The sequence below is a fragment of the Onychomys torridus genome, chromosome 8 (assembly GCF_903995425.1).
Source record: "Onychomys torridus chromosome 8, mOncTor1.1, whole genome shotgun sequence".
NCBI lineage: Eukaryota > Metazoa > Chordata > Mammalia > Rodentia > Cricetidae > Onychomys > Onychomys torridus.
In genome coordinates, this window is record NC_050450.1 from 71,733,516 (window position 1) to 71,759,277 (window position 25,762).

General features: G+C 42.4%; 3 protein-coding genes across 4 annotated transcripts; all 3 read left to right on the forward strand.

Annotated features, from left to right (window-relative positions):
- Positions 1–1,023: 1,023 nt before the first annotated feature.
- Positions 1,024–2,392, forward strand: LOC118588220 (C-C motif chemokine 4-like). The gene is made up of 3 exons (XM_036194421.1): positions 1,024–1,116; positions 1,611–1,725; positions 2,249–2,392. Exons 1-3 carry the CDS (start codon positions 1,041–1,043, stop codon positions 2,334–2,336), a joined length of 279 nt encoding a protein of 92 aa, XP_036050314.1. The 5' UTR covers positions 1,024–1,040; the 3' UTR covers positions 2,337–2,392.
- A 9,409-nt stretch (positions 2,393–11,801) lies between these two features.
- LOC118588722 (WAP four-disulfide core domain protein 18-like) lies at positions 11,802–15,267 on the forward strand. Its single transcript, XM_036195275.1, has 3 exons — positions 11,802–11,883; positions 12,464–12,612; positions 15,259–15,267. The coding sequence occupies exons 1-3, from the start codon at positions 11,802–11,804 to the stop codon at positions 15,265–15,267; spliced, it is 240 nt and encodes a 79-aa protein (XP_036051168.1).
- Positions 15,268–17,052: 1,785 nt separating this feature from the next.
- Positions 17,053–18,460, forward strand: LOC118588225 (C-C motif chemokine 4-like). Of its 2 annotated transcripts, none has more exons than XM_036194428.1 (3): positions 17,053–17,145; positions 17,640–17,754; positions 18,277–18,460. In XM_036194428.1, the coding sequence occupies exons 1-3, from the start codon at positions 17,070–17,072 to the stop codon at positions 18,362–18,364; spliced, it is 279 nt and encodes a 92-aa protein (XP_036050321.1). In that variant the 5' UTR covers positions 17,053–17,069; the 3' UTR covers positions 18,365–18,460. The 2 variants fall into 2 exon arrangements, with proteins under 2 accessions (XP_036050321.1, XP_036050322.1); XM_036194429.1 differs by having other exon boundaries at positions 18,289–18,460.
- The last annotated feature ends 7,302 nt before the right edge of the window (positions 18,461–25,762 follow it).

Genomic DNA, 25,762 nt, shown 5'->3' on the forward strand with positions numbered 1-25,762 from the left:
CAAGACTGGGTCCATCATCTAGTTCCACTCTCTTGCCCTAGATTTTGTCTGACTGTACCCACAGCATTGATTGGTAGGCTGCATCTCCTACACAGATCCCCAGAGGCTAGAATACGCAGCATTTCCTAGGGACTTGCCAGAAAACATCCATCTGCTTAGGTGAGCTACACATTGTGTCTGCAGCACATACTCATCACTGGGTATCAGTCCTTATTTGTGTACTAGAACATGCTTTGTCTAGGTCTCCCAAACTTGGTTTCTTTTTCTGCCTCTCTTATCATTCCAACAAAATATCCTGAAGCCCCTCTCACATGCTCATTCTCTCTCTCTCTCTCTCTCTCTCTCTCTCTCTCTCTCTCTCTCTCTCCTCTGTCTGTTATCTCTCTTCCTCTGTCTGCCTCTCACCCTCTTGCTGTCTCTCTTTTCTATCCCTCGCACAGGCTAAAACAACCCTACTGAATGCTGCTGATCAGATGGTATATTATAAGTGGAAGACTCTGGATTGGTCAGGGTTTTGTGCCTGTGCTCACACCCCATGTTTGTCCCAGAGATTCTGGACAATCTGAAAAGACTGACATGAAGGCTCCACTGTCTGAGGTGCCCACCATCAAGTGCAGCGAGTTCCTATCCACAGACCTCGCTAGCAGGTGTGAATACTGCATCCTTCCTCTGGGGTTCACAATCACACACACCACATCTCAGTCATTATCTTGGTGTACCACTTCCCCCCCAGCATGCACCCCACTTCTCCCCTCCAACTCCCTCCTTTCTCTTCCGTGATGTCACTGCTGGGGGAAGACAATCTGGAGGAACTCCTCACTTTCGGGCAACTTCAGTTTCCTTCCTGATGCCGTGTCATCATCTTCACTTAGGATATTTCGTTTTCCCCCAGCACCCCCACCTCTGTCCCAGGCCCCAGAGTCTCTATAAAGAGGGGTTCACAACTCAGATCAGCACAACACTCAGCCAGCTTCTGCAGCTTCTGAAGCTTCTGAGCTCTGCAGTCTCAGCTCTGTACCAACCTCTCCCCCAGCAACACCATGAAGCTGTGTGTGTCTACTCTCTCTCTCCTGCTGGTCATGGCTGCCTTCTGGGTTCCAGCGCTCTCAGCACCAAGTAAGTGGACTCTGTCATTGCTGCTTCCTTGGAGACCCAGTGGGTTCAGTTTTCCAGCTGGGGCCATCCAACAGTGGGGTTTGGTCAGAGGAGAAAGGGAGACGGGAAGATTGTCCACTCTGCTGTTAACAGTAGAGACTACCAGACAGTCACTAATACTTAAGCTCCTGTTTCCTTGTGAATTAAGAGCCAATAGAGGAAAATGGTGGACTGGAAGACAGATATTGAGTTGGCTTTCTCTCTCGTTTAAGCTTGTCTGTCTCTCTGCCTTGATTTCCCCACTTGAAACCTGAAGGAATTAAGAGGTGTTCTGAGACTCAATCCAGTTTGAATCTTCTGGAATTTTTTTTCTTTTTTGAGGACACTCTAGAGTAAAAGTCTCATTCTGGGTGGAGGACCATGCATTCAAGGGACCATGTTTTGGATCCTAGTAGTCCATGGGGAAGATCTAGAATGAATAGCAGGTTTGACCTTACCCTGCCTTTTTCTTCCAGTGGGCTCTGACCCTCCCACATCCTGCTGCTTTTCTTACACTGCTTGGAAGCTTCCTCGAAACTTTGTAACAGATTACTATGAGACCAGCAGCCTTTGCTCCAAGCCAGCTGTGGTGTGAGTACACACTGGGGTGAGGGCAAGACTCAGAAAGGGCCAGGTTCAGGTGAAAAGGCTAACAGAAGGGATTCAGTTATAAGAGTTGAAGCTGTGTCTAAGAACAGTGAGGTCATGAGATCACTTTCTGAGTTCTGATAGTGACTGAATGTCATTAAAATGGGTGGAAGCTCTTGGAGAGGAAGATATCCAGAGGCCATGAAATCAGAAAACAGTCAAAATGATGCATACTTACATAGAAAGACCATTTCACAGAGCCATGAAAAATGGGGAGACATCATCATATTGATCATAAAACTCACCATTTCCTAATATGGAAAACCCCTGGGGCCACAACTATCCACCCAGAGTACAGAGTTCCAGGAAGTCTAGTGTCAGGGTTTTCCAGGAAGGATCCCATCTACCATGGTTGCCCAGAGAAGCAATGCTCAACAGAGTGAGATGCCTACCACAGGCAAAGGACAGTGCTGGATGTCCTCTAAGGTCCCCTGGGATTCTCATCTGTCCTCTCCTTCTTCTATAGATTCCTCACCAGAAAAGGCAAGCAAGTCTGTGCTGACCCCAGCCTGCCCTGGGTCAATGAGTATGTGAATGACTTGGAGTTGAACTGAGCTGCAGGAGGAACCACTTCAGGAAGGCCTCCTGAGCCCTGACAATCCTCATTGAGAAGTGCCTTGTTCCTTCCATTCAGAATTCTTCTCCTCCTTCTTAATCGAGTATTTATATATACTTTGTTATTTTATTTGGTGTTATTTCTACTATTTATATTTAGTTAAAGGACATGTGTCTCCCATGGGGATGGTCCACCATTACTGTTCCTCTCCTATTGTGGATAGATCATGTAGTTTGTTTCATGCATTTTCATAATAAATCTTTCTTTAAAATATAGTTTGTGATTTTAAATTGATCTTCATTTGGGTTGAAACTGCCTGGTGCTATTATGGATAAATTACAGTTTCCTAAGGCAGTGAGCAATGAGTAAATACAGAGATCTTACCTTGTCCTCTTGGCTACATGGACTCAACACTTTTGCTCAATGCTTCTAATGGGAATGCTAACACCTGTATGAAGGTGGGTACTGGTGCCTACAGTTTTACAGATTAAGAAACAGACACAGGGACAAGGGGGTTCTGAGGCTTGTAGATTTGCTTGGGAAGCATCAGGAAAGAAGGATCCAGAGGGACGTTGTTGATCCTAAGGGTCATTAGATTGACATTCCAGAGAGAAACTGTAACTGGGACAACAACACAAGACCGAGGGAAGAGATGTGATTCAGTCACATGGGGACTTCGTTGTCTTATTATCACTGTGACATTAGAAAATCACTTTACCTTACTATAGCTCAAGGTTCTGACCTGTAAATGGGGTAATAGTGTCCACTGAATTGGAATGTATACAGAACCCCAGAAGGTTTATCTCCCTCTCTGAGCTCCAGCATGTGTCCTTGTGTGAAACAAGGATTTCTGAAATTCATATTAGCTCATGGGTCAGCAATCTAAATTACAGAGCAAATGGGATGACAGAGCCTAAGTGTCTGGTTTGGCTGTAAAACATCATGGACCCAAGCCACGACTACTTAATAATTATCAGCCACACTTACTCTACCTAGGACAGAGAGAAATGTAGAACTGAATGAACAGTAGTTCTGGTCAATGGTGCATGGACTGGCAGTGTGTTGCAGCTGGGAAAGGATCCTTTAGGCCATCCAGTCTAACTCTCATTTTTTGGGAACTGAGGTTAAAGACTGAGAAATAACTTGCCAAAGGCCACTCAGTATCATTGCATGTCAACCCCAGGTCAGTACCCTGTACTGAGTATCTTTCCTAGTGACACACTTCTGTGATCCCCAAAGGGATGACCCCCTGAGTAACATAGACAAGGAGAATATGGCCTTAAGAGACATTTCAGCATTGCCTTCTGCATAAAAGTTTAAGCGGACCCTCTTCTCTGAGCCAACAAGCACAATTTCTTCCTTGTCCCACCATCAGCTACTCCTGGCATCTAGGCTACTCCATAGAAAGGGACCTAGAGCAGGTCTGACAGGATGGGGATTTAGAACAGTTGGCTTCTCTTTCCTTTGTCTAGATTTGAGCTGTTGAATACATTAGCCACTGGCCACAGTGCCTACTTAAATTTCAATGAAATGCAACAGAAGAAAATTGAATTCTGCTTCTCAGTCGCACCATTCACAAGTGCTGAACCCTACCATGTTAGAAAGGACTAGTGTAGAACCTGTCCAGAACCCACCTTTCATTTCAAAGAGTTCCATTGCATGGCATGTTCCCAGCAATCCTGATCTAAAAGAGAGTGATGGTCAGGGAAGTCAGGGCATCCTCGAGGGTTATAGTATAAGTTGAGAGACACAACTCCATTCTGAGTGGATGGGACAGCAGAGAGAATGGATGGTCCTCAGAACTGAGACAAGGTACAGATCACTGTACAAAACTGAACAATGGCTTTCCAATATGACTACATCCAAGGCCCTAGAATCTGTCATTGTTACCACACACTGAAGATGGGATTCTGCAGATAGGATTAAGTAAGAATCCTGGGGCACAGACCCAGTCAGGCCCCCCCTGTATAGTCATGCACCCTGCTAAGGGAGGCAGAAGGAATTTGGAAGAAGGGGACTTGACAGCCATGTGACAACTGAAGAAGATGCCATGCCTTGGAGGCCATGGAACAACTGTTGGAGTGATGTCCCCTAGGTGAAGGGGGCTTGCTGCTCTTGCAGACAACTTAGATTTTATTCCCAGCACCCACATGACAGCTCACAATCATCTCTGACTCCTATTTTTGGGGAATCCAGTGCCTCCTCCTCTTCAGGCCTTCACAGGTAGCAGGTATTTATACGGTGCATAGACATACATGCCGGCAAACACAAAATGTAGCTCTAAAAGCTGGAAAAGGTAAGGTAATGTTTTCTCCCCAGGGATGGTGAAACTAATTTTGGACTTCTGATCCCCAGAATTTCAAGGAATTAAATGTGTTTAGTTTCAAGACAACAAGATTACCATGACTTGGGATAGCAGTAATAGGAAATTGGTACAATTGACAGCTGAAGATTCACTCACTGACAATGGTGACCCCTACAGGTGAAGAAGAGAACGAAACAGTCTAGAAAGTAACCAAACATCCCTATAAAGTACTTTATAGAAAGGCTTTTTATATCTGTATTTGGGAGCTGGGTGGTGGGCCCTCACAGAGTAAAGAATAAAAGAATACAATGAGAGATCCACTACATCCTTCCTCTTTGTTTCTGTCAAATTAGCTAAGGGCTTGCCATTCTTACTAACCTTTTCAAAGAACCAAATCTTTATTTAATTGGTGTTGTATATTATTCTTTCAATCTCTGCTTCCTTAATTTCTCATTAAATCCTTATTATTTCTTGCTTTATAGTGTGGTTTAGACTGACTGTTTATTGATTTCAAGAGCCTTGGAATGTATTATTCAGTTATTTATTTGATATCTCAGATTTTAAGTATAGGCACTTCCTATTACAACATTTCATCTATTTATTTATTTGTTTGTTTATTTATTTATTTAGCCATTCGAGACAAGGTTGGTTTTTTGTTGTTGTTGTTTTGTTTTGGTGTTTTAGTGTTTTGGTGCTTGTCCTAGATTTTGCTCTGTAGATTAGGCTAGCCTCAAACTCACAGAATTCCACCTGGCTTTGCCTCCTAAATGCTGGGATTAAAGGCATGAGCCACCACCACCCAGCACTATAACCTTTCTTATTAGCATGACCTTGGCTGCAGCCCAGAGGTTCTAATAGAATATGTTTCATCTCCAGTTGTCTCTAGGAATTTTTTATTTCTTCACTGATGTCTTAGATCACCCACTGTTTGTTCAAAATGTATTGTTTAGTCTCCAATATTTTTATAGTTTCTTTAGTTCCTCTTATCATTGATTTCTAGTTTTATTGCATTATGGTTTGACCAAAACCAAAGATTTATCTCAATTTTTTTGTATTTGTTGAAACATAATTTCTGTCTTGTGATGTAGTTGATGTTAGAAAAGGTTTCATGTGCTGCTAAGAAAACTCTTATTCCCTCTCTGTTGGGTGCAAATATATTTAAGATAAATGTGTCCAGTTCACTCATAATATATTTTAGCTCTGAAGTTTCTTTGTTTTTAGCTTAGAATACCTATGTAAGTATAAAACTGAAATACTGAAGCCACCACCATTATTCTGTCAGGGTTTATGTGCCTCTTTGTGTCTATTATTGAGTGATTTATGAAATTCAAGACCCAACATTTGGTGTATAGATATTACAAATGTTATACCTTCTTGATGAATTATCCTTTTATGAATGCGTACTCTCTCTTTTTTAATCTCTTCTAGTTTAGAAGTTTATTGACTATAAGGCTAGCTATGCCTGCTTTATAAGCTTTCCATTTGCTTGGTAGTTTGTTTTCTGTCCTTTGATAATACATTTTTGGTATTTTCTTCTTTCTTATGAATATGTATCTTGAGACCACACATGGTTCTTGGATTTTTATGCATCCCATTAGCCTGTATCTTTTGTGGTAAGTTAAGTTATTTACAGAGAGGGGTTTCCTGTTTCCTAGAACTGTGTTAGGTGATTTGTTTTGTTTTGTTTTGTTGGCTTCTTGGTGTTTCCATTCCTTCCCCTGTGTTAATTTTGAGGGTTTGCTGAGTTCCTGTGTTGGACATTATTGTTGCTTTTCAAGGTCTAGTCTGATGGTAGTTCTGGTGGAGTGGACATTTTGGTGTATTTGCATGAAAAAGGGCCATCTTTCTTCCTCCCTGGAAAGCATCCCACTAGGAAGGTTCTACAGTGCTGGGGTAGCTGTTACAGATTGCCTTAATTTGTATTTGTCTCAAAATGTCTTTACTTCTCCATAAATCTTGAAAGATATCTTTGGAAAGAACCTGTAATAATGGACATTATCTAAAATTTAAAGGAATTAAATATATCCAAACAAGGTAAGTGTTCCCACACCTCCATCCCCCCACACGTCCAACTCCCTTCCAGAGAATGACAGCTGTCACTCTTAGTGCATTCAGACGTTTGCAAACCTTCACAAATGTCAGGAACCAGGACAATGTAAGCAACAAGAAGTGACCACTCACCCAGGCCTTAGCTTTGCTTTCTCGAATTTGTCCTGAAGGGGATCGGCCTTCTCCCCACGGCCCTCTGTGATAAAATTTAATTAAGACCTAAGCTTTGAAAATGTTACCTTTTCTTTCCTTTATTCAGTTCACTAAGTAAGAGTTACCAGAAGTATCCATGGTAAATTTCACAAGACTGTCTTAATTCATGATAGGCTCTTGCATTTTGTACTCACCAACTTTGATACATAAAAATCTCACTTTATTCTTTCCATAATTGAATCCAGCTCCCCATCTCCATTTCTTCGTGTGGCAGACAATTTCATCTGGCTGACAAGATAAACATGGCTGCTTCCTGGTGCTTTTCCCTGTTGAGAACGCTCTCTTGCCTGTCTTTCTTTCCTTCTCCTGCTCCTCCCACACAAGCCTGGACTCTGCCTGCATCTGATGAGATGCCTCTCAGCACTTTGGGACACTGGATCTTAGCCCTGCTGCTCTGTCAGTTATTTTACATGTCCTCTTAGGTCATGTTGCCACCCTGTCCATCTTGTCCCACTCAAGCCCCTCTGAACAAGCATGGTCCTAGCTATGACAACAAGGGACAAGGAAAGGGCTAAACAAGCCATCATCAGCGATGCAAAGTAATAAGCAAGGGCTATAATAATAATAATAAGATTGAGGACTCTGGAGGGCTACCTGGAAACTCACTCTTTAGAAGGTGTTGAGATCAGACTATTATCTGTACTAAATTCTCCACACTGTGTAAAACAATTGTTTTTCAGACTTTGCACTACCCTGAGAGACTCTTTTTCTAGGAAAAGTGGCTTGTGACTCTGTTTTGAGATGAAGAATGAATGTGCACCTGGGTGGGCACATGAATGGTGCCACCTGTCTGGCACCACCCGTGCCACACAGGTGAACAAATGATTTATCTTTAGCAGTAGATATGGTGATACTGTATAAATTTATAAATTTAATTGAAACTTGATGGGGCACACAAAGTTTACCATATTTGAATGTCCAGCCCAAGAAGTTACAGGACACATTAGACCAATGAAAGAGTGTAATTCCTCATTGGAGACCTTAAAAGTGGGACATATAGCACTGTGAAATCTCCACCAATCTGTTATCTGACCTCTTGGTTTCTGACCTTAATTGGCCTTTGATGTTTGTCTACCTCCCTTATGTCATCAGAGGTTGTAGAACCTATGAGGGTCTGAATTTCTTTCTGTATTTTCTGTGTATTTACTAACTGCCTGTCTTTTGTAGGTTATGTCTCCTGTGCATGCTTTAGCTCTCCCACTGAACACTTGATGAGGAAATGGGACTGGCTTCATTTTTTTCCCTTTGCCACTTCATCTTAGGAAGGTTGAACTAGGGCCTGTAGCTCATTTTTTAATTGGATTATTCGGTATTTTGATGTCTGGTTTCTTGAATTCTTTATATTCTTTTGAGATCAGCCCTCTGTCAAATGTGGGGTAGGTGAAGTTCTTTTCCCTTTCTGTAGGCTGTTGTTGTCTTATTGGCCATGTCCTTTGCCTTACAGAAGCTTTTCAGTTTTAGGATGTCACATTTATTAATTGTTGCTCTCGGTGTCTGAGCTACTGGTGTTATATTTAGGACGTGGTGTCCTATGAGTGCCTGAGTCTTGCTGTCGCAATTATAGACTCTCAGAGGAGCTGTAGTGGGAAAACACCAGCAGCTGCAGGAAAGCCCCAGTCATCCTGTGGCTGACTTTGGAGTTATCTCATTGTGTACGGTTACTTCTCAGGGATTGAAAGTGGTTTCTTTGGTCACATGCTTTGCTCCAAGTGTTTCCAGTCCTTCCTTCAGATTGAGAAGACATGCCTTTGAGCCTGTAACTCTCTCCTCTCTGAGGTATGCATGCTGTGTCAGAAACATAGGCAAATTCATTTGTGTTTATTTATAATGTCATAATTTAAGGAATAACCATAATTCACAAGACAGCATTGTTTTTGTTTTTTTCCTAGATATAGTTTATCCTTGTAGCTCTGGCTGTCCTAGAACTTTCTCTGTAGTACAGGCTAGGAACAAACGCAGAGATCCTCAGGCTCTGAATCCCAAACAATGATATTGGAAGCATGTGCTACCAGCACTTGGCTCAGGAAACACCAGTGTTAATGGAAGCAAGTGGTCAGGCAGTTCTGCTTTCCTTGGTAACCCTGGCCAAGGCAAACACAGGGTTTTTTTCCAACATTAATTACTAATATTAACTCTCAAGTCACATAATATACAAAACACAGTAAATACATCTCTCTATCTATATACACATACATACATACATACGTAGAGAACATTGTGCAAGTGCCAGGCCTGGCAATGATACTTTGACCCCTGAAACTTGCATGGTGAAAAAAGAAAACAACAGATGTCCTCAGACCTCCACTGGTACTCCAAACCACTTCTGTGCCCCACCTCTCTCTCTCTCTCTCTCTCTCTCTCTCTCTCTCTCTCACACACACACACACACACACACACACACACACACACACACACACACACAGAATAAAAGAAGAAATAAGAAGAAATGTAAACTAAGAGAATGGTGAGTTGGAATTATGCATCTCCAATGACAGCTAACGAGTATTTTTGTTCAAATCTGCTATGAATTTATGTGTTCTTATATGTTTGATGTATTGTAATCTATGCTCATCATCATTAATTTTAATCTACTGTTATACTTTAAAATATAAAATATAAATTAAAAAATTGAGCTACAGAGCTAATCAGAGAATTCTCAAAAGAAGAATCTCAAATGGCCGAAAGACATTTAAGGAATTGCTCAACATCTTTAGTCATAAGGGAAATGTAAATCAAAATGACTCTGCAGTACCATTTCACACCTGTCAGAATGACTGAGTTCAAAAACACTAATAACAGCTTATGTTAGAGAGGATGTGGAGCAAGGGAAACACTCCTCTACTGTTGGTGGGAGTGCAAACTTGTACAACCACTTTGGAAATCAATATTTTGATTTCTCAGAAAATTGGGAATCAATCTTCCACAATACCCAGCTATACTCTTGGGCATATACCCAAGGAATGCTCAATCATACCACAAGGACACATGCTCAACTATGTTCATGGCAGCATTATTTGTAATAGACAGAACCTGCAACAACCTAGATGCCCCTCAACTGAAGAATGGATAAAGAAAATGTGATACATTTACACAATGGAGTATTACTCAGTGGCAAAAAAAAAAAATGACATCACGAAATTTGCAAGCAAATGGATGGAACTAGAAAATTTCATCCTAAATGAGGTAATCCAGACTCAGAAAGACAAACATGGTAAGTATTCATTCATAAGTGGATACTAGATGCAAAGCAAAGGATAACCAGACTACAACCCACAGCTCCTGTGAAGCTAGCTTAACAAGGAGAACCCTAAGAGGGATTCAATGGATTGCCCTGGGAAAGGGAAATAGATGAGATCTCCATGAGTAAACTGGGGGGGGGGGTGGCAATGGAGGGTAGGGGATAGGGGATGAGAACATAAGGGAATGCAATGATTGAGCTAGAACAGAGATGGAGTGGGAGAACAATGAAAGAGATACCATAATAGAGGGAGACATCATGGGGATAGTGAGAAACCGGGTGCTAGGGAAGTTCTCAGGGATCACAAGAATGACCCCATCTTAGACTACTAGCAGCAATAGTGGAGAGGGTGCCTGAACTGGCCTACCTCAGTAATCAAATAAGTGAATACCCTAACTGTCATCACAGAGCCTTTCTCCAGTAACTGATGAAAGCAGATGCAGAGATCCACAGCCAAACACCAGGCTGAGCTCCAGGAGTCTAATCAAAGAGAGAAGAGAGGGATTCTATGAGCAAGGATCATCAAGATCATAATGGAGAAACCTGCAGCGACAACTAAACCAAACTAGTGGGAACTCATGAAATTTAGACCAACACCCGTGGAGCCTACATGGGACTGGTCTAGGTTCTCTGCATAAAAGAGACAATTGTGTAGCTTGATCTGTTTCAGGGGCCCCCTGGCAGTAGGATCAGGATCCATCCCTGGTGCATGAGTTGGCTATTTGGAGCTCACTACCTAGGGTGGAACACCTCACCCAGCCTTGAGGCAAGGGGAGGGTGCTCAGACCTGCCTCTACTGAAGACACCAGGTACTGCTGACTCTCCATGGGAGGCACTACCTACTTGTAGGAGGGAATGGTGGTTGGGTTGGGGGAGGGGAGGCTAAAGGGGTAGGAAGAGGGAAGAGAGGAATCTGTGATAGCACTGTAAAATAAATTAAAAAATTTCTTAATAAAAAATGAGTCACGCACTCAACTCTCGGACTAGAGACACCACGTGTTCTCCTATGGCTCCCATCCCTTCTCAGCTCACCTGTGCAGCCTTCTTTCTAAAGACCTGTCTTACAGAAAAGCCTTGGTTAAAGAGCTTGTCGCTTTACTTTTAACTGAATCTAGCCACTTTGAAATCTTTGAGTATCTATCTCTTCCAGGAGAGACTTCATTGCCTACTACTACAGGTCAGAGGGATCCAGATTCCACACCTGTTTAAAGAACCCTTAGAGCTACAAAGGACACAGCGATCATTTATCCCAGAAGCATGCCACATCCTTACACAACTGGATGTCCAGGAAGCCCCCAAGATGGCCCTGACACTCCCCAGTGACTGTGTCAGCATCATCTCTCACTCTGAGCTGATGACCTACACTGATATAATTACATCCTTTACTCACCATTCACAAAGGATTAAGCAGTGTTGTAAGGTGAAATACGGTGCTCTAATGTGTCTTGACATTTTCTGTTTATCATTTACATCTACCAAGAAAATAATTGGAGAGAAACCAGTTATGAAATAGTAAAAGGAGCCAGGCTATTGGCTGGTAGTTTCTGGAAAGTTCTTTTTATTATAGACTTCCCATTGTCTGTCTCCAATCACACTGATGCTTCTGGCGTTATGGAGGCTATAAATTGATTTGTGCATTCAGCCCAGCCAGAGCCAACATGAAGACAGCCATAGTTTTCATTCTGGTGGCTTTGATTGCCATGGAGATAGACAAGGCCTGTGCTCTGTCTTCTCATGAAAGTAAGTGTGTTAAGGGGATCCAAGCTGAAAGAAGAGAGGGACCATAGCACACGAGGGACTGGGGCTTATTTACAACAGGGGAAAGCCAAGTGCCCATTGCTTGGATCAAATTCACTTCTATTGGCCTGTAACAGTGATCCCTGCATTTCTTATTTTTCTTAAGAGAGAGAGTTGCTTTTCACAGAAGACTGGATAGGTCAGGGCAGCTCATCTAGTTTGGAGATGTGCCTTGAATGTGGGGCTCACTGAAGTTGCTGGGGTATGGTGGGATGAGAGAGGTCTGGCTGTCATTAGAGGGTTATAGCATCTTCTCTGATGTAAAGAAGAGGCTGTGACAGTACTTTCTACTGAGAATGTATAGACTTTGGGGAGGGAGCACACTCCCCCAATGGCCATGGAACACTCAGGCCTAAGAGAGAAACTGGAGCTGGTGAGGGTGAGGGAAGAGACCCAGGTGCAAAGGAGGATATATCATAAACTAGTTTCCTGCAGGTGACCATGCTTTCAGACCTCTAGCATCAATTCTCAGCCTTGTCTTTCTTACTACTTCAGGCTCCATAAACACCATTGTGCATTTCAGGATCACAAAAACCTGGAGCTTGTCCCAAGCTGCCCCCAAATACTGTTGGAACTTGCAATGAGAGATGCTCAGGAGATGAAACATGCCCTGGTAAAAAGAAGTGCTGCAGCAATGGGTGTGCTCATGTCTGCTTGCGACCTGTCTTCAAAGTGAGTATAGTCCTGAGTCTTACTTTCCTATTGTGACAGCTTGACCAAGGCAGCTTATAGAAGAAAGAGTTTATTGGGGGCTTACAGTTTCATTGAGTCTTGACCATCATGGTGAGGAGCATGGCAGCAGGCAGACAGGCATGGTACTAGAGCAGTAGGTAAAGCCTTACATCTTGACACATGATGATGAAGCAGAGAACAGGCTAACTGGGAATAGTGTGGGCATTTGAAAACTCTAAACCTGTCCCCACAGATACATCTCACCAAACAAGGTCACAGTTCCTGATCATTCTGCAAACCCTCCAACAACTAGGGACGAAGTAGTCAAATATATAAATCTATAGGGGCCATTATCATTCAAACCACCACATCCTTTCAAGGTATGTCCAAGAAATAAGTGAATTTCCAAGGACCTTGCTTGGACAGTCCCATATTGAACTGTCCACTGACTGCACGCAAGAATCTGGATGTGTCCAAGAGAAAGGAGTCTAAAGTACATGGCAGCAGGACACTGGGTTACAGGATCTGTGGCCCTCTCCTCTGCAAAGACAGTCCCTCAGAGACTAAAGTGACACAAGTCACAATTACTGAAGTCCACATCATCAGGAACTGGGATGTCTCACTTTTCTTCCCCTCACCAGCCTAGAAGGACAGAGTCTCCCTGAAAACAAAGGTCCCTGGGAGGGAGAGAGGTAATGAAATGAGTGGGAGCATTCATTCATTTCAATACCTTATGTACCAGACAGGCAAGTGGTAGAAATGAGATTAAAAGGTAAATGTAACTAGACCAGAGAGATAGGCCTGTGTGTCAGCATGAGCTCTGCACCAGCTTCTACTAAGTTCTAATAATAGTGACTAGCTCCGCCCAGGTGAGGGTGGAGAGATGTCAGAGTGGTGGTCAACGAGGAGAAAGCTTAACTTAGGGTACACAAAGCCCACCAGATGAGGAAGGCAAGTTCAGATGGTGGGAGATATGCTGGCCCTCCTTAGAAGGTGGAGAAATGATTGCCCTGGGTAGTTTTGGTTTCTGGGGTATGGGTGGTGGTGGGGAGATACTACATCAAGGCAAAGATCCAAACAGCAATGAGCTGCCAGACAGACAGTGAGGGCTTGAACAGCTAGACTCTTCTAAAGAGATGAAAATCATGATAAAATTTGTTTTGTAGAAGGTTGAGAGCTGAGTGGAAGATAAATTCGATGCTTATAAGGATGGCAGATGACCAGCCCCAGGAAAATTCTTCTGAATCCAGGGAACCCATGCTTGCCGACTCCCTAGCCCTAGAATTGCATCCTTAGAAGATGAAGATCTATAATGTGGTGACTGCTTCCTAGTGTCTCTCTGTCCAAAATAAATGATCCTTAGCATTCTGTTGCTGAAGAATTCTTTGTGCATCCTATTGACTATTCTGATTAGCAGAGCCATCCCTTTTGCCTCCAGAGAGTCCCATAACACCAAGTCACCAGTATTCCAGCAGATCAAGGAAAAGTTGTTCCTAAAAAAAAATTGCCTCTTCACATGTCATGTCTGTATCTCCAACCAAGGCAGAGGACATAAGAATATTTTCTGGGTGTATCCTGTGACCATAAGTTTGGCCAAGCAAACAAAATGACCTGAGCATGTCCCACAGAGCAGGCCTGCTGGAGCTGCATTTACTGGGACAGATTTCAGGAGGAGCAGGAAGGGCTCATACTCCCCATTTAAGGTCACACAACATCCTGTAGGACTGGATCTCTACCTCCAGGAGCACAATTATGACCTCTGGGATGTAAGTTCTGTCTAGCATGAGTTAAGAGGCTGGGGAGCTGGTTCAGTGGTTAATAGCACATGCTCCTCTTCCAGAGGACCTGAGGTCAGTTCTCAACATCTGTAACAGGTGGCTTACAACTTCCTAAAACTCCTGCTCAAGGGGTATTTGACATATCTGACCCCCTCAGACATCAGACCTCAGGTCACCTACATCCCACCCTCACACTAATAGTATACACATAATTGAAAATAATTTTTAAATCATTAAGAAGCATGGATTAATGAGCACCAGTTCCTGTCTGCATGAGAACTTAGAACTGAATTGAAATACCTCTAGGAATCTGGAGCTATCCTTATACATCAAGCTCAGCACTGGGTTTTGGGAAGTGCTTCTGCTCCTCCCCTGGCCTGAGCTGGATGGCCTGCAAACCATGTCCAGTTGTGATTGCCTGTTTCCCTCAGCATTGTTGGATTTTAAAAAGAATCAGTAATGAAAAGTAAACACATCCTTTTGGGAGTAGAATTTAATCCAGAAACAACTTTGTCACCATAGTTTAGTGTTCTATGTCTGCCAATATCACAGCATTAGTCCTCTATGTCACATAGCTGACCTTAGAACTTGATGGCCTATGTCTCCTTCTATGTAGTTCCTCCTCTGTCTATCTTCATGTTCACCTAACTGGACCTACCGTCCATCTGTCCTTCAGTTCCTGCATCTAAGCCTAGTCTTGCTATGGCTTCTGCAGCCAAACTAAACTCCACAGCTTTGCTTCAAGCAGGTGACTGGAAGTGGCCTGACTTTCAGTCACCAGAGTTTCTGTAACTTCTACCATCTACCCTGGTTCATTATCTTATCAATCTAGATTCTACTTACATTCCTCTGTTTTTCTGTTCCTCAGGACTCCTGAAACCTCTTCAGTTCTGCTGTGGCCTATTAATTCTTACAGCCATTTCTGTAACATATGTATATAAGTATGTATGTGTATATATAGAGAAAGATGGGTTTACTGTGTGTTGTGTGATAAGTGATATTAGAGTTAATATCATCAATTGAGGTTTGAAAAAACCTTGTGTTTGCCTTGGCCAAGGTTATCATGGAAAGCAGAACTGCCTGGCCTGTTGATTCCATGAAAACTGGTGTGTCTAAATCCAAGTGGTTGTGGTACATGCCTTTAATCCCAGCACTGAGAATGCAAAGTCCGTTGTATCACTCATTTTGTGGCCAGCCTGATTGGCAGAACAAGTACCAGGACAGCCAGTGTTAGAGAGATAAATCCTGTTACAAAACGGAAAAACAAAAACAAGAAACCAAACTAAACAAACAAGCAAAACACACACACACACACAAACCACTGCTGTATCATGTTCATTTATGGTTATTCCATAAGTGATGGCAAAACAAACAAACACACATATATTTGCCTATCTTTCTGACATAGCATGTGCACAATACAGGGGAAATGTTTCCTCAATTTGAAGAACTAGAAACACATGGAGCAAGGCATGTGATCAAACTAACCCTTCTCTATCCCTTAGAAATAATCCTGCGAAAATGAGATTACTCCAAAACCAGCCTACCCGATGACTGGGGCATTCCCATAGCTGTTAGAATTTTACCCCTGCAGCTCCTTCTCTGAGTGTCTTTAATTGGGACAGCAAAAGAGTCAGGCACATAAGTCAGAGACTAGGGACACTGCACTTTCTCCCATGGCTCCCATCCCTTCTCTGCTCACCCATGCAGCCTTCTTACAAGACCTGACTTGCAGAAAAGCAATTGATTCCTTCAGGGTTCCTGCATCAAAAGGTTAAGATCTCCTTGAGGAAAGAAGGAGGCTTTATTCCACCATCTCTGTCCTAACAAACAGCAGATGTACCCACAGCCTTGGTAGGCTGCATCTCCTACACAGGTCCCCAGAGGCTAGGAACATGAGGCATTTGCTACGGACTACTAGAAAACACAAAGCTGCTTACGTGGGCTACACGTTCTGTCTGCAGCAATTCTCTCTCTCTCTCTCTCTCTCTCTCTCTCTCTCTCTCTCTCTCTCCCTCCCTCTCTCTGTCTCCCTCCCTCTTGCTGTCTCTCTTTTCTATCCCTTCCTTGTCTTACACAGGCTAAACCAAACCTTCTCAATGCTGCTGATCAGATGGTATTTTGTGTGTGAAAGAGTCTGGAGTAGTCAGTATCTTCTGTCTGTGCTCACACCCCATGATTGTTCCAGAGATTCCAGATAATCTGGAAAGACTGACTTAAAGGCTCCACTGTCTGAGGTGCCCACCACCAAGGGGAGTGAGTTCCTATCCACAGACCTGCTAGCAGGTGTGAACACTGCATCCTTCCTCTGGGGTTCACAATCACACACACCACATCTCAGTCATTATCTTGGTGTACCACTTCCCCCCCAGCATGCACCCCACTTCTCCCCTCCAACTCCCTCCTTTCTCTTCCGTGATGTCACTGCTGGGGGAAGACAATCTGGAGGAACTCCTCACTTTCGGGCAACTTCAGTTTCCTTCCTGATGCCGTGTCATCATCTTCACTTAAGATATTTCGTTTTCCCCCAGCACCCCCACCTCTGTCCCAGGCCCCAGAGTCCCTATAAAGAGGGGTTCACAACTCAGATCAGCACAACACTCAGCCAGCTTCTGCAGCTTCTGAAGCTTCTGAGCTCTGCAGTCTCAGCTCTGTACCAACCTCTCCCCCAGCAACACCATGAAGCTGTGTGTGTCTACTCTCTCTCTCCTGCTGGTCATGGCTGCCTTCTGGGTTCCAGCGCTCTCAGCACCAAGTAAGTGGACTCTGTCATTGCTGCTTCCTTGGAGACCCAGTGGGTTCAGTTTTCCAGCTGGGGCCATCCAACAGTGGGGTTTGGTCAGAGGAGAAAGGGAGACGGGAAGATTGTCCACTCTGCTGTTAACAGTAGAGACTACCAGACAGTCACTAATACTGAAGCTCCTGTTTCCTTGTGAATTAAGAGCCAATAGAGGAAAATGGTGGACTGGAAGACAGATATTGAGTTGGCTTTCTCTCTCGTTTAAGCTTGTCTGTCTCTCTGCCTTGATTTCCCCACTTGAAACATGAAGGAATTAAGAGGTGTTCTGAGACTCAATCCAGTTTGAATCTTCTGGAATTTTTTTTCTTTTTTGAGGACACTCTAGAGTAAAAGTCTCATTCTGGGTGGAGGACCATGCATTCAAGGGACCATGTTTTGGATCCTAGTAGTCCATGGGGAAGATCTAGAATGAATAGCAGGTTTGACCTTACCCTGCCTTTTTCTTCCAGTGGGCTCTGACCCTCCCACATCCTGCTGCTTTTCTTACACTGCTTGGAAGCTTCCTCGAAACTTTGTAACAGATTATTATGAGACCAGCAGCCTTTGCTCCAAGCCAGCTGTGGTGTGAGTACATACTGGGGTGAGGGCAAGACTCAGAAAGGGCCAGGTTCAGGTGAAAAGGCTAACAGAAGGGATTCAGTTATAAGAGTTGAAGCTGTGTCTAAGAACAGTGAGGTCATGAGGTCACATTTTGAGTTCTGATAGTGACCGAATGTCATTAAAATGGGTGGAAGCTCTTGGAGAGGAAGATATCCAGAGGCCATGAAATCAGAAACAGTCAAAATGATGCATACTTACATAGAAAGACCATTTCACAGAGCCATGAAAAATGGGGAGACATCATCATATTGATCATAAAACTCACCATTTCCTAATATGGAAAACCCCTGGGGCCACAACTATCCACCCAGAGTACAGAGTTCCAGGAAGTCTAGTGTCAGGGTTTTCCAGGAAGAATCCCATCTACCATGGTTGCCCAGAGAAGCAATGCTCAACAGAGTGAGATGCCTACCACAGGCAAAGGACAGTGCTAGATGTCCTCTAAGGTCCCATGGGATTCTCATCTGTCCTCTCCTTCTTCTACAGATTCCTCACCAGAAAAGGCAAGCAAGTCTGTACTGACCCCAGCCTGCCCTGGGTCAATGAGTATGTGAATGACTTGGAGTTGAACTGAGCTGCAGGAGGAACCACTTCAGGAAGGCCTCCTGAGCCCTGACAATCCTCATTGAGAAGTGCCTTGCTCCTTCCATTCAGAATTCTTCTCCCCCTTCTTAATCGAGTATTTATATATACTTTGTTATTTTATTTGGTGTTATTTCTACTATTTATATTTAGTTAAAGGACATGTGTCTCCCATGGGGATGGTCCACCATTACTGTTCCTCTCCTATTGTGGATAGATCATGTAGTTTGTTGCATGCATTTTCATAATAAATCTTTCTTTAAAATATAGTTTGTGATTTCAAACTAATCTTTATTTGGGTTGAAACTGCCTGGTGCTATTATGGATAAATTACAGTTTCCTAAGGCAGTGAGCAATGAGTAAATACAGAGATCTTACCTTGTCCTCTTGGCTACATGGACTCAACACTTTTGCTCAATGCTTCTAATGAGAATGCTAACACCTGTATGAAGGTGGGTACTGCTGCCTACAGTTTTACAGATTAAGAAACAGACACAGGGACAAGGGGGTCTGAGGCTTGTAGATTTGCTTGGGAAGCATCAGGAAAGAAGGATCCAGAGGGACGTTGTTGATCCTAAGGGTCATTAGATTGACATTTCAGAGGGAAACTGTGACTGGGACAACAACACAAGACCGAGGGAAGAGATGTGATTCAGTCACAAGGGGACTTCGTTGTCTTATTATCACTGTGACATTAGAAAATCACTTTACCTTACTATTGCTCAAGGTTCTGACCTGTAAATGGGGTAATAGTGTCCACTGAATTGGAATGTATACAGAACCCCAGAAGGTTTATCTCCCTCTCTGAGCTCCAGCATGTGTCCTTGTGGGAAACAAGGATTTCTGAAGTTCATATTAGCTCATGGGTCAGCAATCTAAACTACAGAGCAAATGGGATGACAGAGCCTAAGTGTCTGGTTTGGCTGTAAAACATCATGGACCCAAGCCACGACTACTTAATAATTATCAGCCACACTTACTCTACCTAGGACAGAGAGAAATGTAGAACTGAATGAACAGTAGTTCTGGTCAATGGTCCATGGACTGGCAGTGTGTTGCAGCTGGGAAAGGATCCTTTAGGCCATCCAGTCTAACTCTCATTTTTTGGGAACTGAGGTTAAAGACTGAGAAATAACTTGCCAAAGGCCACTCAGTATCATTGCATGTCAACCCCAGGTCAGTACCCTGTACTGAGTATCTTTCCTAGTGACACACTTCTGTGATCCCCAAAGGGATGACCCCCTGAGTAACATAGACAAGGAGAATATGGCCTTAAGAGACATTTCAGCATTGCCTTCTGCATAAAAGTTTAAGCGGACCCTCTTCTCTGAGCCAACAAGCACAATTTCTTCCTTGTCCCACCATCAGCTACTCCTGGCATCTAGGCTACTCCATAGAAAGGGACCTAGAGCAGGTCTGACAGGATGGGGATTTAGAACAGTTGGCTTCTCTTTCCTTTGTCTAGATTTGAGCTGTTGAATACATTAGCCACTGGCCACAGTGCCTACTTAAATTTCAATGAAATGCAACAGAAGAAAATTGAATTCTGCTTCTCAGTCGCACCATTCACAAGTGCTGAACCCTACCATGTTAGAAAGGACTAGTGTAGAACCTGTCCAGAACCCACCTTTCATTTCAAAGAGTTCCATTGCATGGCATGTTCCCAGCAATCCTGATCTAAAAGAGAGTGATGGTCAGGGAAGTCAGGGCATCCTCGAGGGTTATAGTATAAGTTGAGAGACACAACTCCATTCTGAGTGGATGGGACAGCAGAGAGAATGGATGGTCCTCAGAACTGAGACAAGGTACAGATCACTGTACAAAACTGAACAATGGCTTTCCAATATGACTACATCCAAGGCCCTAGAATCTGTCATTGTTACCACACACTGAAGATGGGATTCTGCAGATAGGATTAAGTAAGAATCCTGGGGCACAGACCCAGTCAGGCCCCCCCTGTATAGTCATGCACCCTGCTAAGGGAGGCAGAAGGAATTTGGAAGAAGGGGACTTGACAGCCATGTGACAACTGAAGAAGATGCCATGCCTTGGAGGCCATGGAACAACTGTTGGAGTGATGTCCCCTAGGTGAAGGGAGCTTGCTGCTCTTGCAGACAACTTAGATTTTATTCCCAGCACCCACATGACAGCTCACAATCATCTCTGACTCCTATTTTTGGGGAATCCAGTGCCTCCTCCTCTTCAGGCCTTCACAGGTAGCAGGTATTTATACGGTGCATAGACATACATGCCGGCAAACACAAAATGTAGCTCTAAAAGCTGGAAAAGGTAAGGTAATGTTTTCTCCCCAGGGATGGTGAAACTAATTTTGGACTTCTGATCCCCAGAATTTCAAGGAATTAAATGTGTTTAGTTTCAAGACAACAAGATTACCATGACTTGGGATAGCAGTAATAGGAAATTGGTACAATTGACAGCTGAAGATTCACTCACTGACAATGGTGACCCCTACAGGTGAAGAAGAGAACGAAACAGTCTAGAAAGTAACCAAACATCCCTATAAAGTACTTTATAGAAAGGCTTTTTATATCTGTATTTGGGAGCTGGGTGGTGGGCCCTCACAAGTAAAGAATAAAAGAATACAATGAGAGATCCACTACATCCTTCCTCTTTGTTTCTGTCAAATTAGCTAAGGGCTTGCCATTCTTACTAACCTTTTCAAAGAACCAAATCTTTATTTAATTGGTGTTGTATATTATTCTTTCAATCTCTGCTTCCTTAATTTCTCATTAAATCCTTATTATTTCTTGCTTTATAGTGTGGTTTAGACTGACTGTTTATTGATTTCAAGAGCCTTGGAATGTATTATTCAGTTATTTATTTGATATCTCAGATTTTAAGTATAGGCACTTCCTATTACAACATTTCATCTATTTATTTATTTGTTTGTTTATTTATTTATTTAGCCATTCGAGACAAGGTTGGTTTTTTGTTGTTGTTGTTTTATTTTGGTGTTTTAGTGTTTTGGTGCTTGTCCTAGATTTTGCTCTGTAGATTAGGCTAGCCTCAAACTCACAGAATTCCACCTGGCTTTGCCTCCTAAATGCTGGGATTAAAGGCATGAGCCACCACCACCCAGCACTATAACCTTTCTTATTAGCATGACCTTGGCTGCAGCCCAGAGGTTCTAATAGAATATGTTTCATCTCCAGTTGTCTCTAGGAATTTTTTATTTCTTCACTGATGTCTTAGATCACCCACTGTTTGTTCAAAATGTATTGTTTAGTCTCCAATATTTTTATAGTTTCTTTAGTTCCTCTTATCATTGATTTCTAGTTTTATTGCATTATGGTTTGACCAAAACCAAAGATTTATCTCAATTTTTTTGTATTTGTTGAAACATAATTTCTGTCTTGTGATGTAGTTGATGTTAGAAAAGGTTTCATGTGCTGCTAAGAAAACTCTTATTCCCTCTCTGTTGGGTGCAAATATATTTAAGATAAATGTGTCCAGTTCACTCATAATATATTTTAGCTCTGAAGTTTCTTTGTTTTTAGCTTAGAATACCTATGTAAGTATAAAACTGAAATACTGAAGCCACCACCATTATTCTGTCAGGGTTTATGTGCCTCTTTGTGTCTATTATTGAGTGATTTATGAAATTCAAGACCCAACATTTGGTGTATAGATATTACAAATGTTATACCTTCTTGATGAATTATCCTTTTATGAATGCGTACTCTCTCTTTTTTAATCTCTTCTAGTTTAGAAGTTTATTGACTATAAGGCTAGCTATGCCTGCTTTATAAGCTTTCCATTTGCTTGGTAGTTTGTTTTCTGTCCTTTGATAATACATTTTTGGTATTTTCTTCTTTCTTATGAATATGTATCTTGAGACCACACATGGTTCTTGGATTTTTATGCATCCCATTAGCCTGTATCTTTTGTGGTAAGTTAAGTTATTTACAGAGAGGGGTTTCCTGTTTCCTAGAACTGTGTTAGGTGATTTGTTTTGTTTTGTTTTGTTGGCTTCTTGGTGTTTCCATTCCTTCCCCTGTGTTAATTTTGAGGGTTTGCTGAGTTCCTGTGTTGGACATTATTGTTGCTTTTCAAGGTCTAGTCTGATGGTAGTTCTGGTGGAGTGGACATTTTGATGTATTTGCATGAAGAGGGGCCATCTTTCTTCCTCCCTGGAAAGCATCCCACTAGGAAGGTTCTACAGTGCTGAGGTAGCTGTTACAGATTGCCTTAATTTGTATTTATCTCAGAATGTCTTTACTTCTCCATAAATCTTGAAAGATATCTTTGGAAAGAACCTGTAATAATGGACATTATCTAAAATTTAAAGGAATTAAATATATCCAAACAAGGTAAGTGTTCCCACACCTCCATCCCCCCCACACGTCCAACTCCCTTCCAGAGAATGACAGCTGTCACTCTTAGTGCATTCAGACGTTTGCAAACCTTCACAAATGTCAGGAACCAGGACGATGTAAGCAACAAGAAGTGACCACTCACCCGGGCCTTAGCTTTGCTTTCTTGAATTTGTCCTGAAGGGGATCGACCTTCTCCCCACGGCCCTCTGTGATAAAATTTAATTAAGACCTAAGCTTTGAAAATGTTACCTTTTCTTTCCTTTATTCAGTTCACTAAGTAAGAGTTACCAGAAGTATCCATGGTAAATTTCACAAGACTATCTTAATTCATGATAGGCTCGTGCATTTTGTACTCACCAACTTTGATACATAAAAATCTCACTTTATTCTTTCCATAATTGAATCCAGCTCCCCATCTCCATTTCTTCGTGTGGCAGACAATTTCATCTGGCTGACAAGATAAACATGGCTGCTTCCTGGTGCTTTTCCCTGTTGAGAACGCTCTCTTGCCTGTCTTTCTTTCCTTCTCCTGCTCCTCCCACACAAGCCTGGACTCTGCCTGCATCTGATGAGATGCCTCTCAGCACTTTGGGACACTGGATCTTAGCCCTGCTGCTCTGTCAGTTATTTTACATGTCCTCTTAGGTCATGTTGCCACCCTGTCCATCTTGTCCCACTCAAGCCCCTCTGAACAAGCATGGTCCTAGCTATGACAACAAGGGACAAGGAAAGGGCTAAACAAGCCATCATCAGCGATGCAAAGTAATAAGCAAGGGCTATAATAATAATAATAAGATTGAGGACTCTGGAGGGCTACCTGGAAACTCACTCTTTAGAAGGTGTTGAGATCAGACTATTATCTGTACTAAATTCTCCACACTGTGTAAAACAATTGTTTTTCAGACTTTGCACTGCCCTGAGAGACTGTGTCACTAGGAAAAGTGGCTTGTGACTCTGTTTTGAGATGAAGAATGAATGTGCACTGGGTGGGCACATGAATGGTGCCACCTGTCTGGCACCACCATACCACACAGGTGAACAAATGATTTATCTTTAGCAGTAGATATGGTGATACTGTATAAATTTATAAATTTAATTGAAACTTGATGGGGCACACAAAGTTTACCATATTTGAATGTCCAGCCCAAGAAGTTACTGGATACATTAGACCAATGAAAGAGTGTAATTTCTCATTAGAAACCATAAAAGTGGGACATATAGCACTGTGAAATCTCCACCAATCTGTTATCTGACCTCTTGGTTTCTGACCTTAATTGGCCTTTGATGTTTGTCTACCTCCCTTATGTCATCAGAGGTTGTAGAACCTATGAGGGTCTGAATTTCTTTCTGTATTTTCTGTGTATTTACTAACTGCCTGTCTTTTGTAGGTTATGTCTCCTGTGCATGCTTTAGCTCTCCCACTGAACACTTGATGAGGAAATGGGACTGGCTTCATTTTTTTCCCTTTGCCACTTCATCTTAGGAAGGTTGAACTAGGGCCTGTAGCTCATTTTTTAATTGGATTATTCGGTATTTTGATGTCTGGTTTCTTGAATTCTTTATATTCTTTTGAGATCAGCCCTCTGTCAAATGTGGGGTAGGTGAAGTTCTTTTCCCTTTCTGTAGGCTGTTGTTGTCTTATTGGCCATGTCCTTTGCCTTACAGAAGCTTTTCAGTTTTAGGATGTCACATTTATTAATTGTTGCTCTCAGTGTCTGAGCTACTGGTGTTATATTTAGGAAGTGGTGTCCTGTGAGTGCCTGACTCTTGCTGTTGCAATTATAGACTCTTTGAGGAGCTGTAGTGGAAAAACACCAGCAGCTGCAGGAATGCCCCAGACATCCTGTGGCTGACTTTGGAGTTATCTCATTTTGTACGGTTACTTCTCAGGGATTGAAAGTGGTTTCTTTGGTCACATGCTTTGCTCCATGTGTTTCCAGTCCTTCCTTCAGATTGAGGAGACATGCCTTTGAGCCTGTAACTCTCTCCTCTCTGAGGTATGCATGCTGTGTCAGAAACATAGGCAAATTCATTTGTGTTTATTTATAATGTCATAATTTAAGGAATAACCATAATTCACAAGACAGCATTGTTTTTGTTTTTTTCCTAGATATAGTTTATCCTTGTAGCTCTGGCTGTCCTAGAACTTTCTCTGTAGTCCAGGCTAGGAACAAACGCAGAGATCCTCAGGCTCTGAATCCCAAACAATGATATTGGAAGCATGTGCTACCAGCACTTGGCTCAGGAAACACCAGTGTTAATGGAAGCTAGTGGTCAGGCAGTTCTGCTTTCCTTGGTAACCCTGGCCAAGGCAAACACAGGGTTTTTTTCCAACATTAATTACTAATATTAACTCTCAAGTCACATAATATATAAAACACAGTAAATACATCTCTCTATCTATATACACATACATACATACATATGTAGAGAACATTGTGCAAGTGCCAGGCCTGGCAATAATACTTTGACCCCTGAAACTTGCATGGTGGAAAAAGAAAACAACAGATGTCCTCAGACCTCCACTGGTACTCCAAACCACTTCTGTGCCCCACCTCTCTCTCTCTCTCTCTCTCTCTCTCTCTCTCTCTCTCTCTCTCACACACACACACATACACACACACACATACACACAGAATAAAAGAAGAAATAAGAAGAAATGTAAACTAAGAGAATGGTGAGTTGGAATTATGCATCTCCAATGACAGCTAACGAGTATTTTTGTTCAAATCTGCTATGAATTTATGTGTTCTTATATGTTTGATGTATTGTAATCTATGCTCATCATCATTAATTTTAATCTACTGTTATACTTTAAAATATAAAATATAAATTAAAAAATTGAGCTACAGAGCTAATCAGAGAATTCTCAAAAGAAGAATCTCAAATGGCCGAAAGACATTTAAGGAATTGCTCAACATCTTTAGTCATAAGGGAAATGTAAATCAAAATGACTCTGCAGTACCATTTCACACCTGTCAGAATGACTGAGTTCAAAAACACTAATAACAGCTTATGTTGGAGAGGATGTGGAGCAAGGGAAACACTCCTCT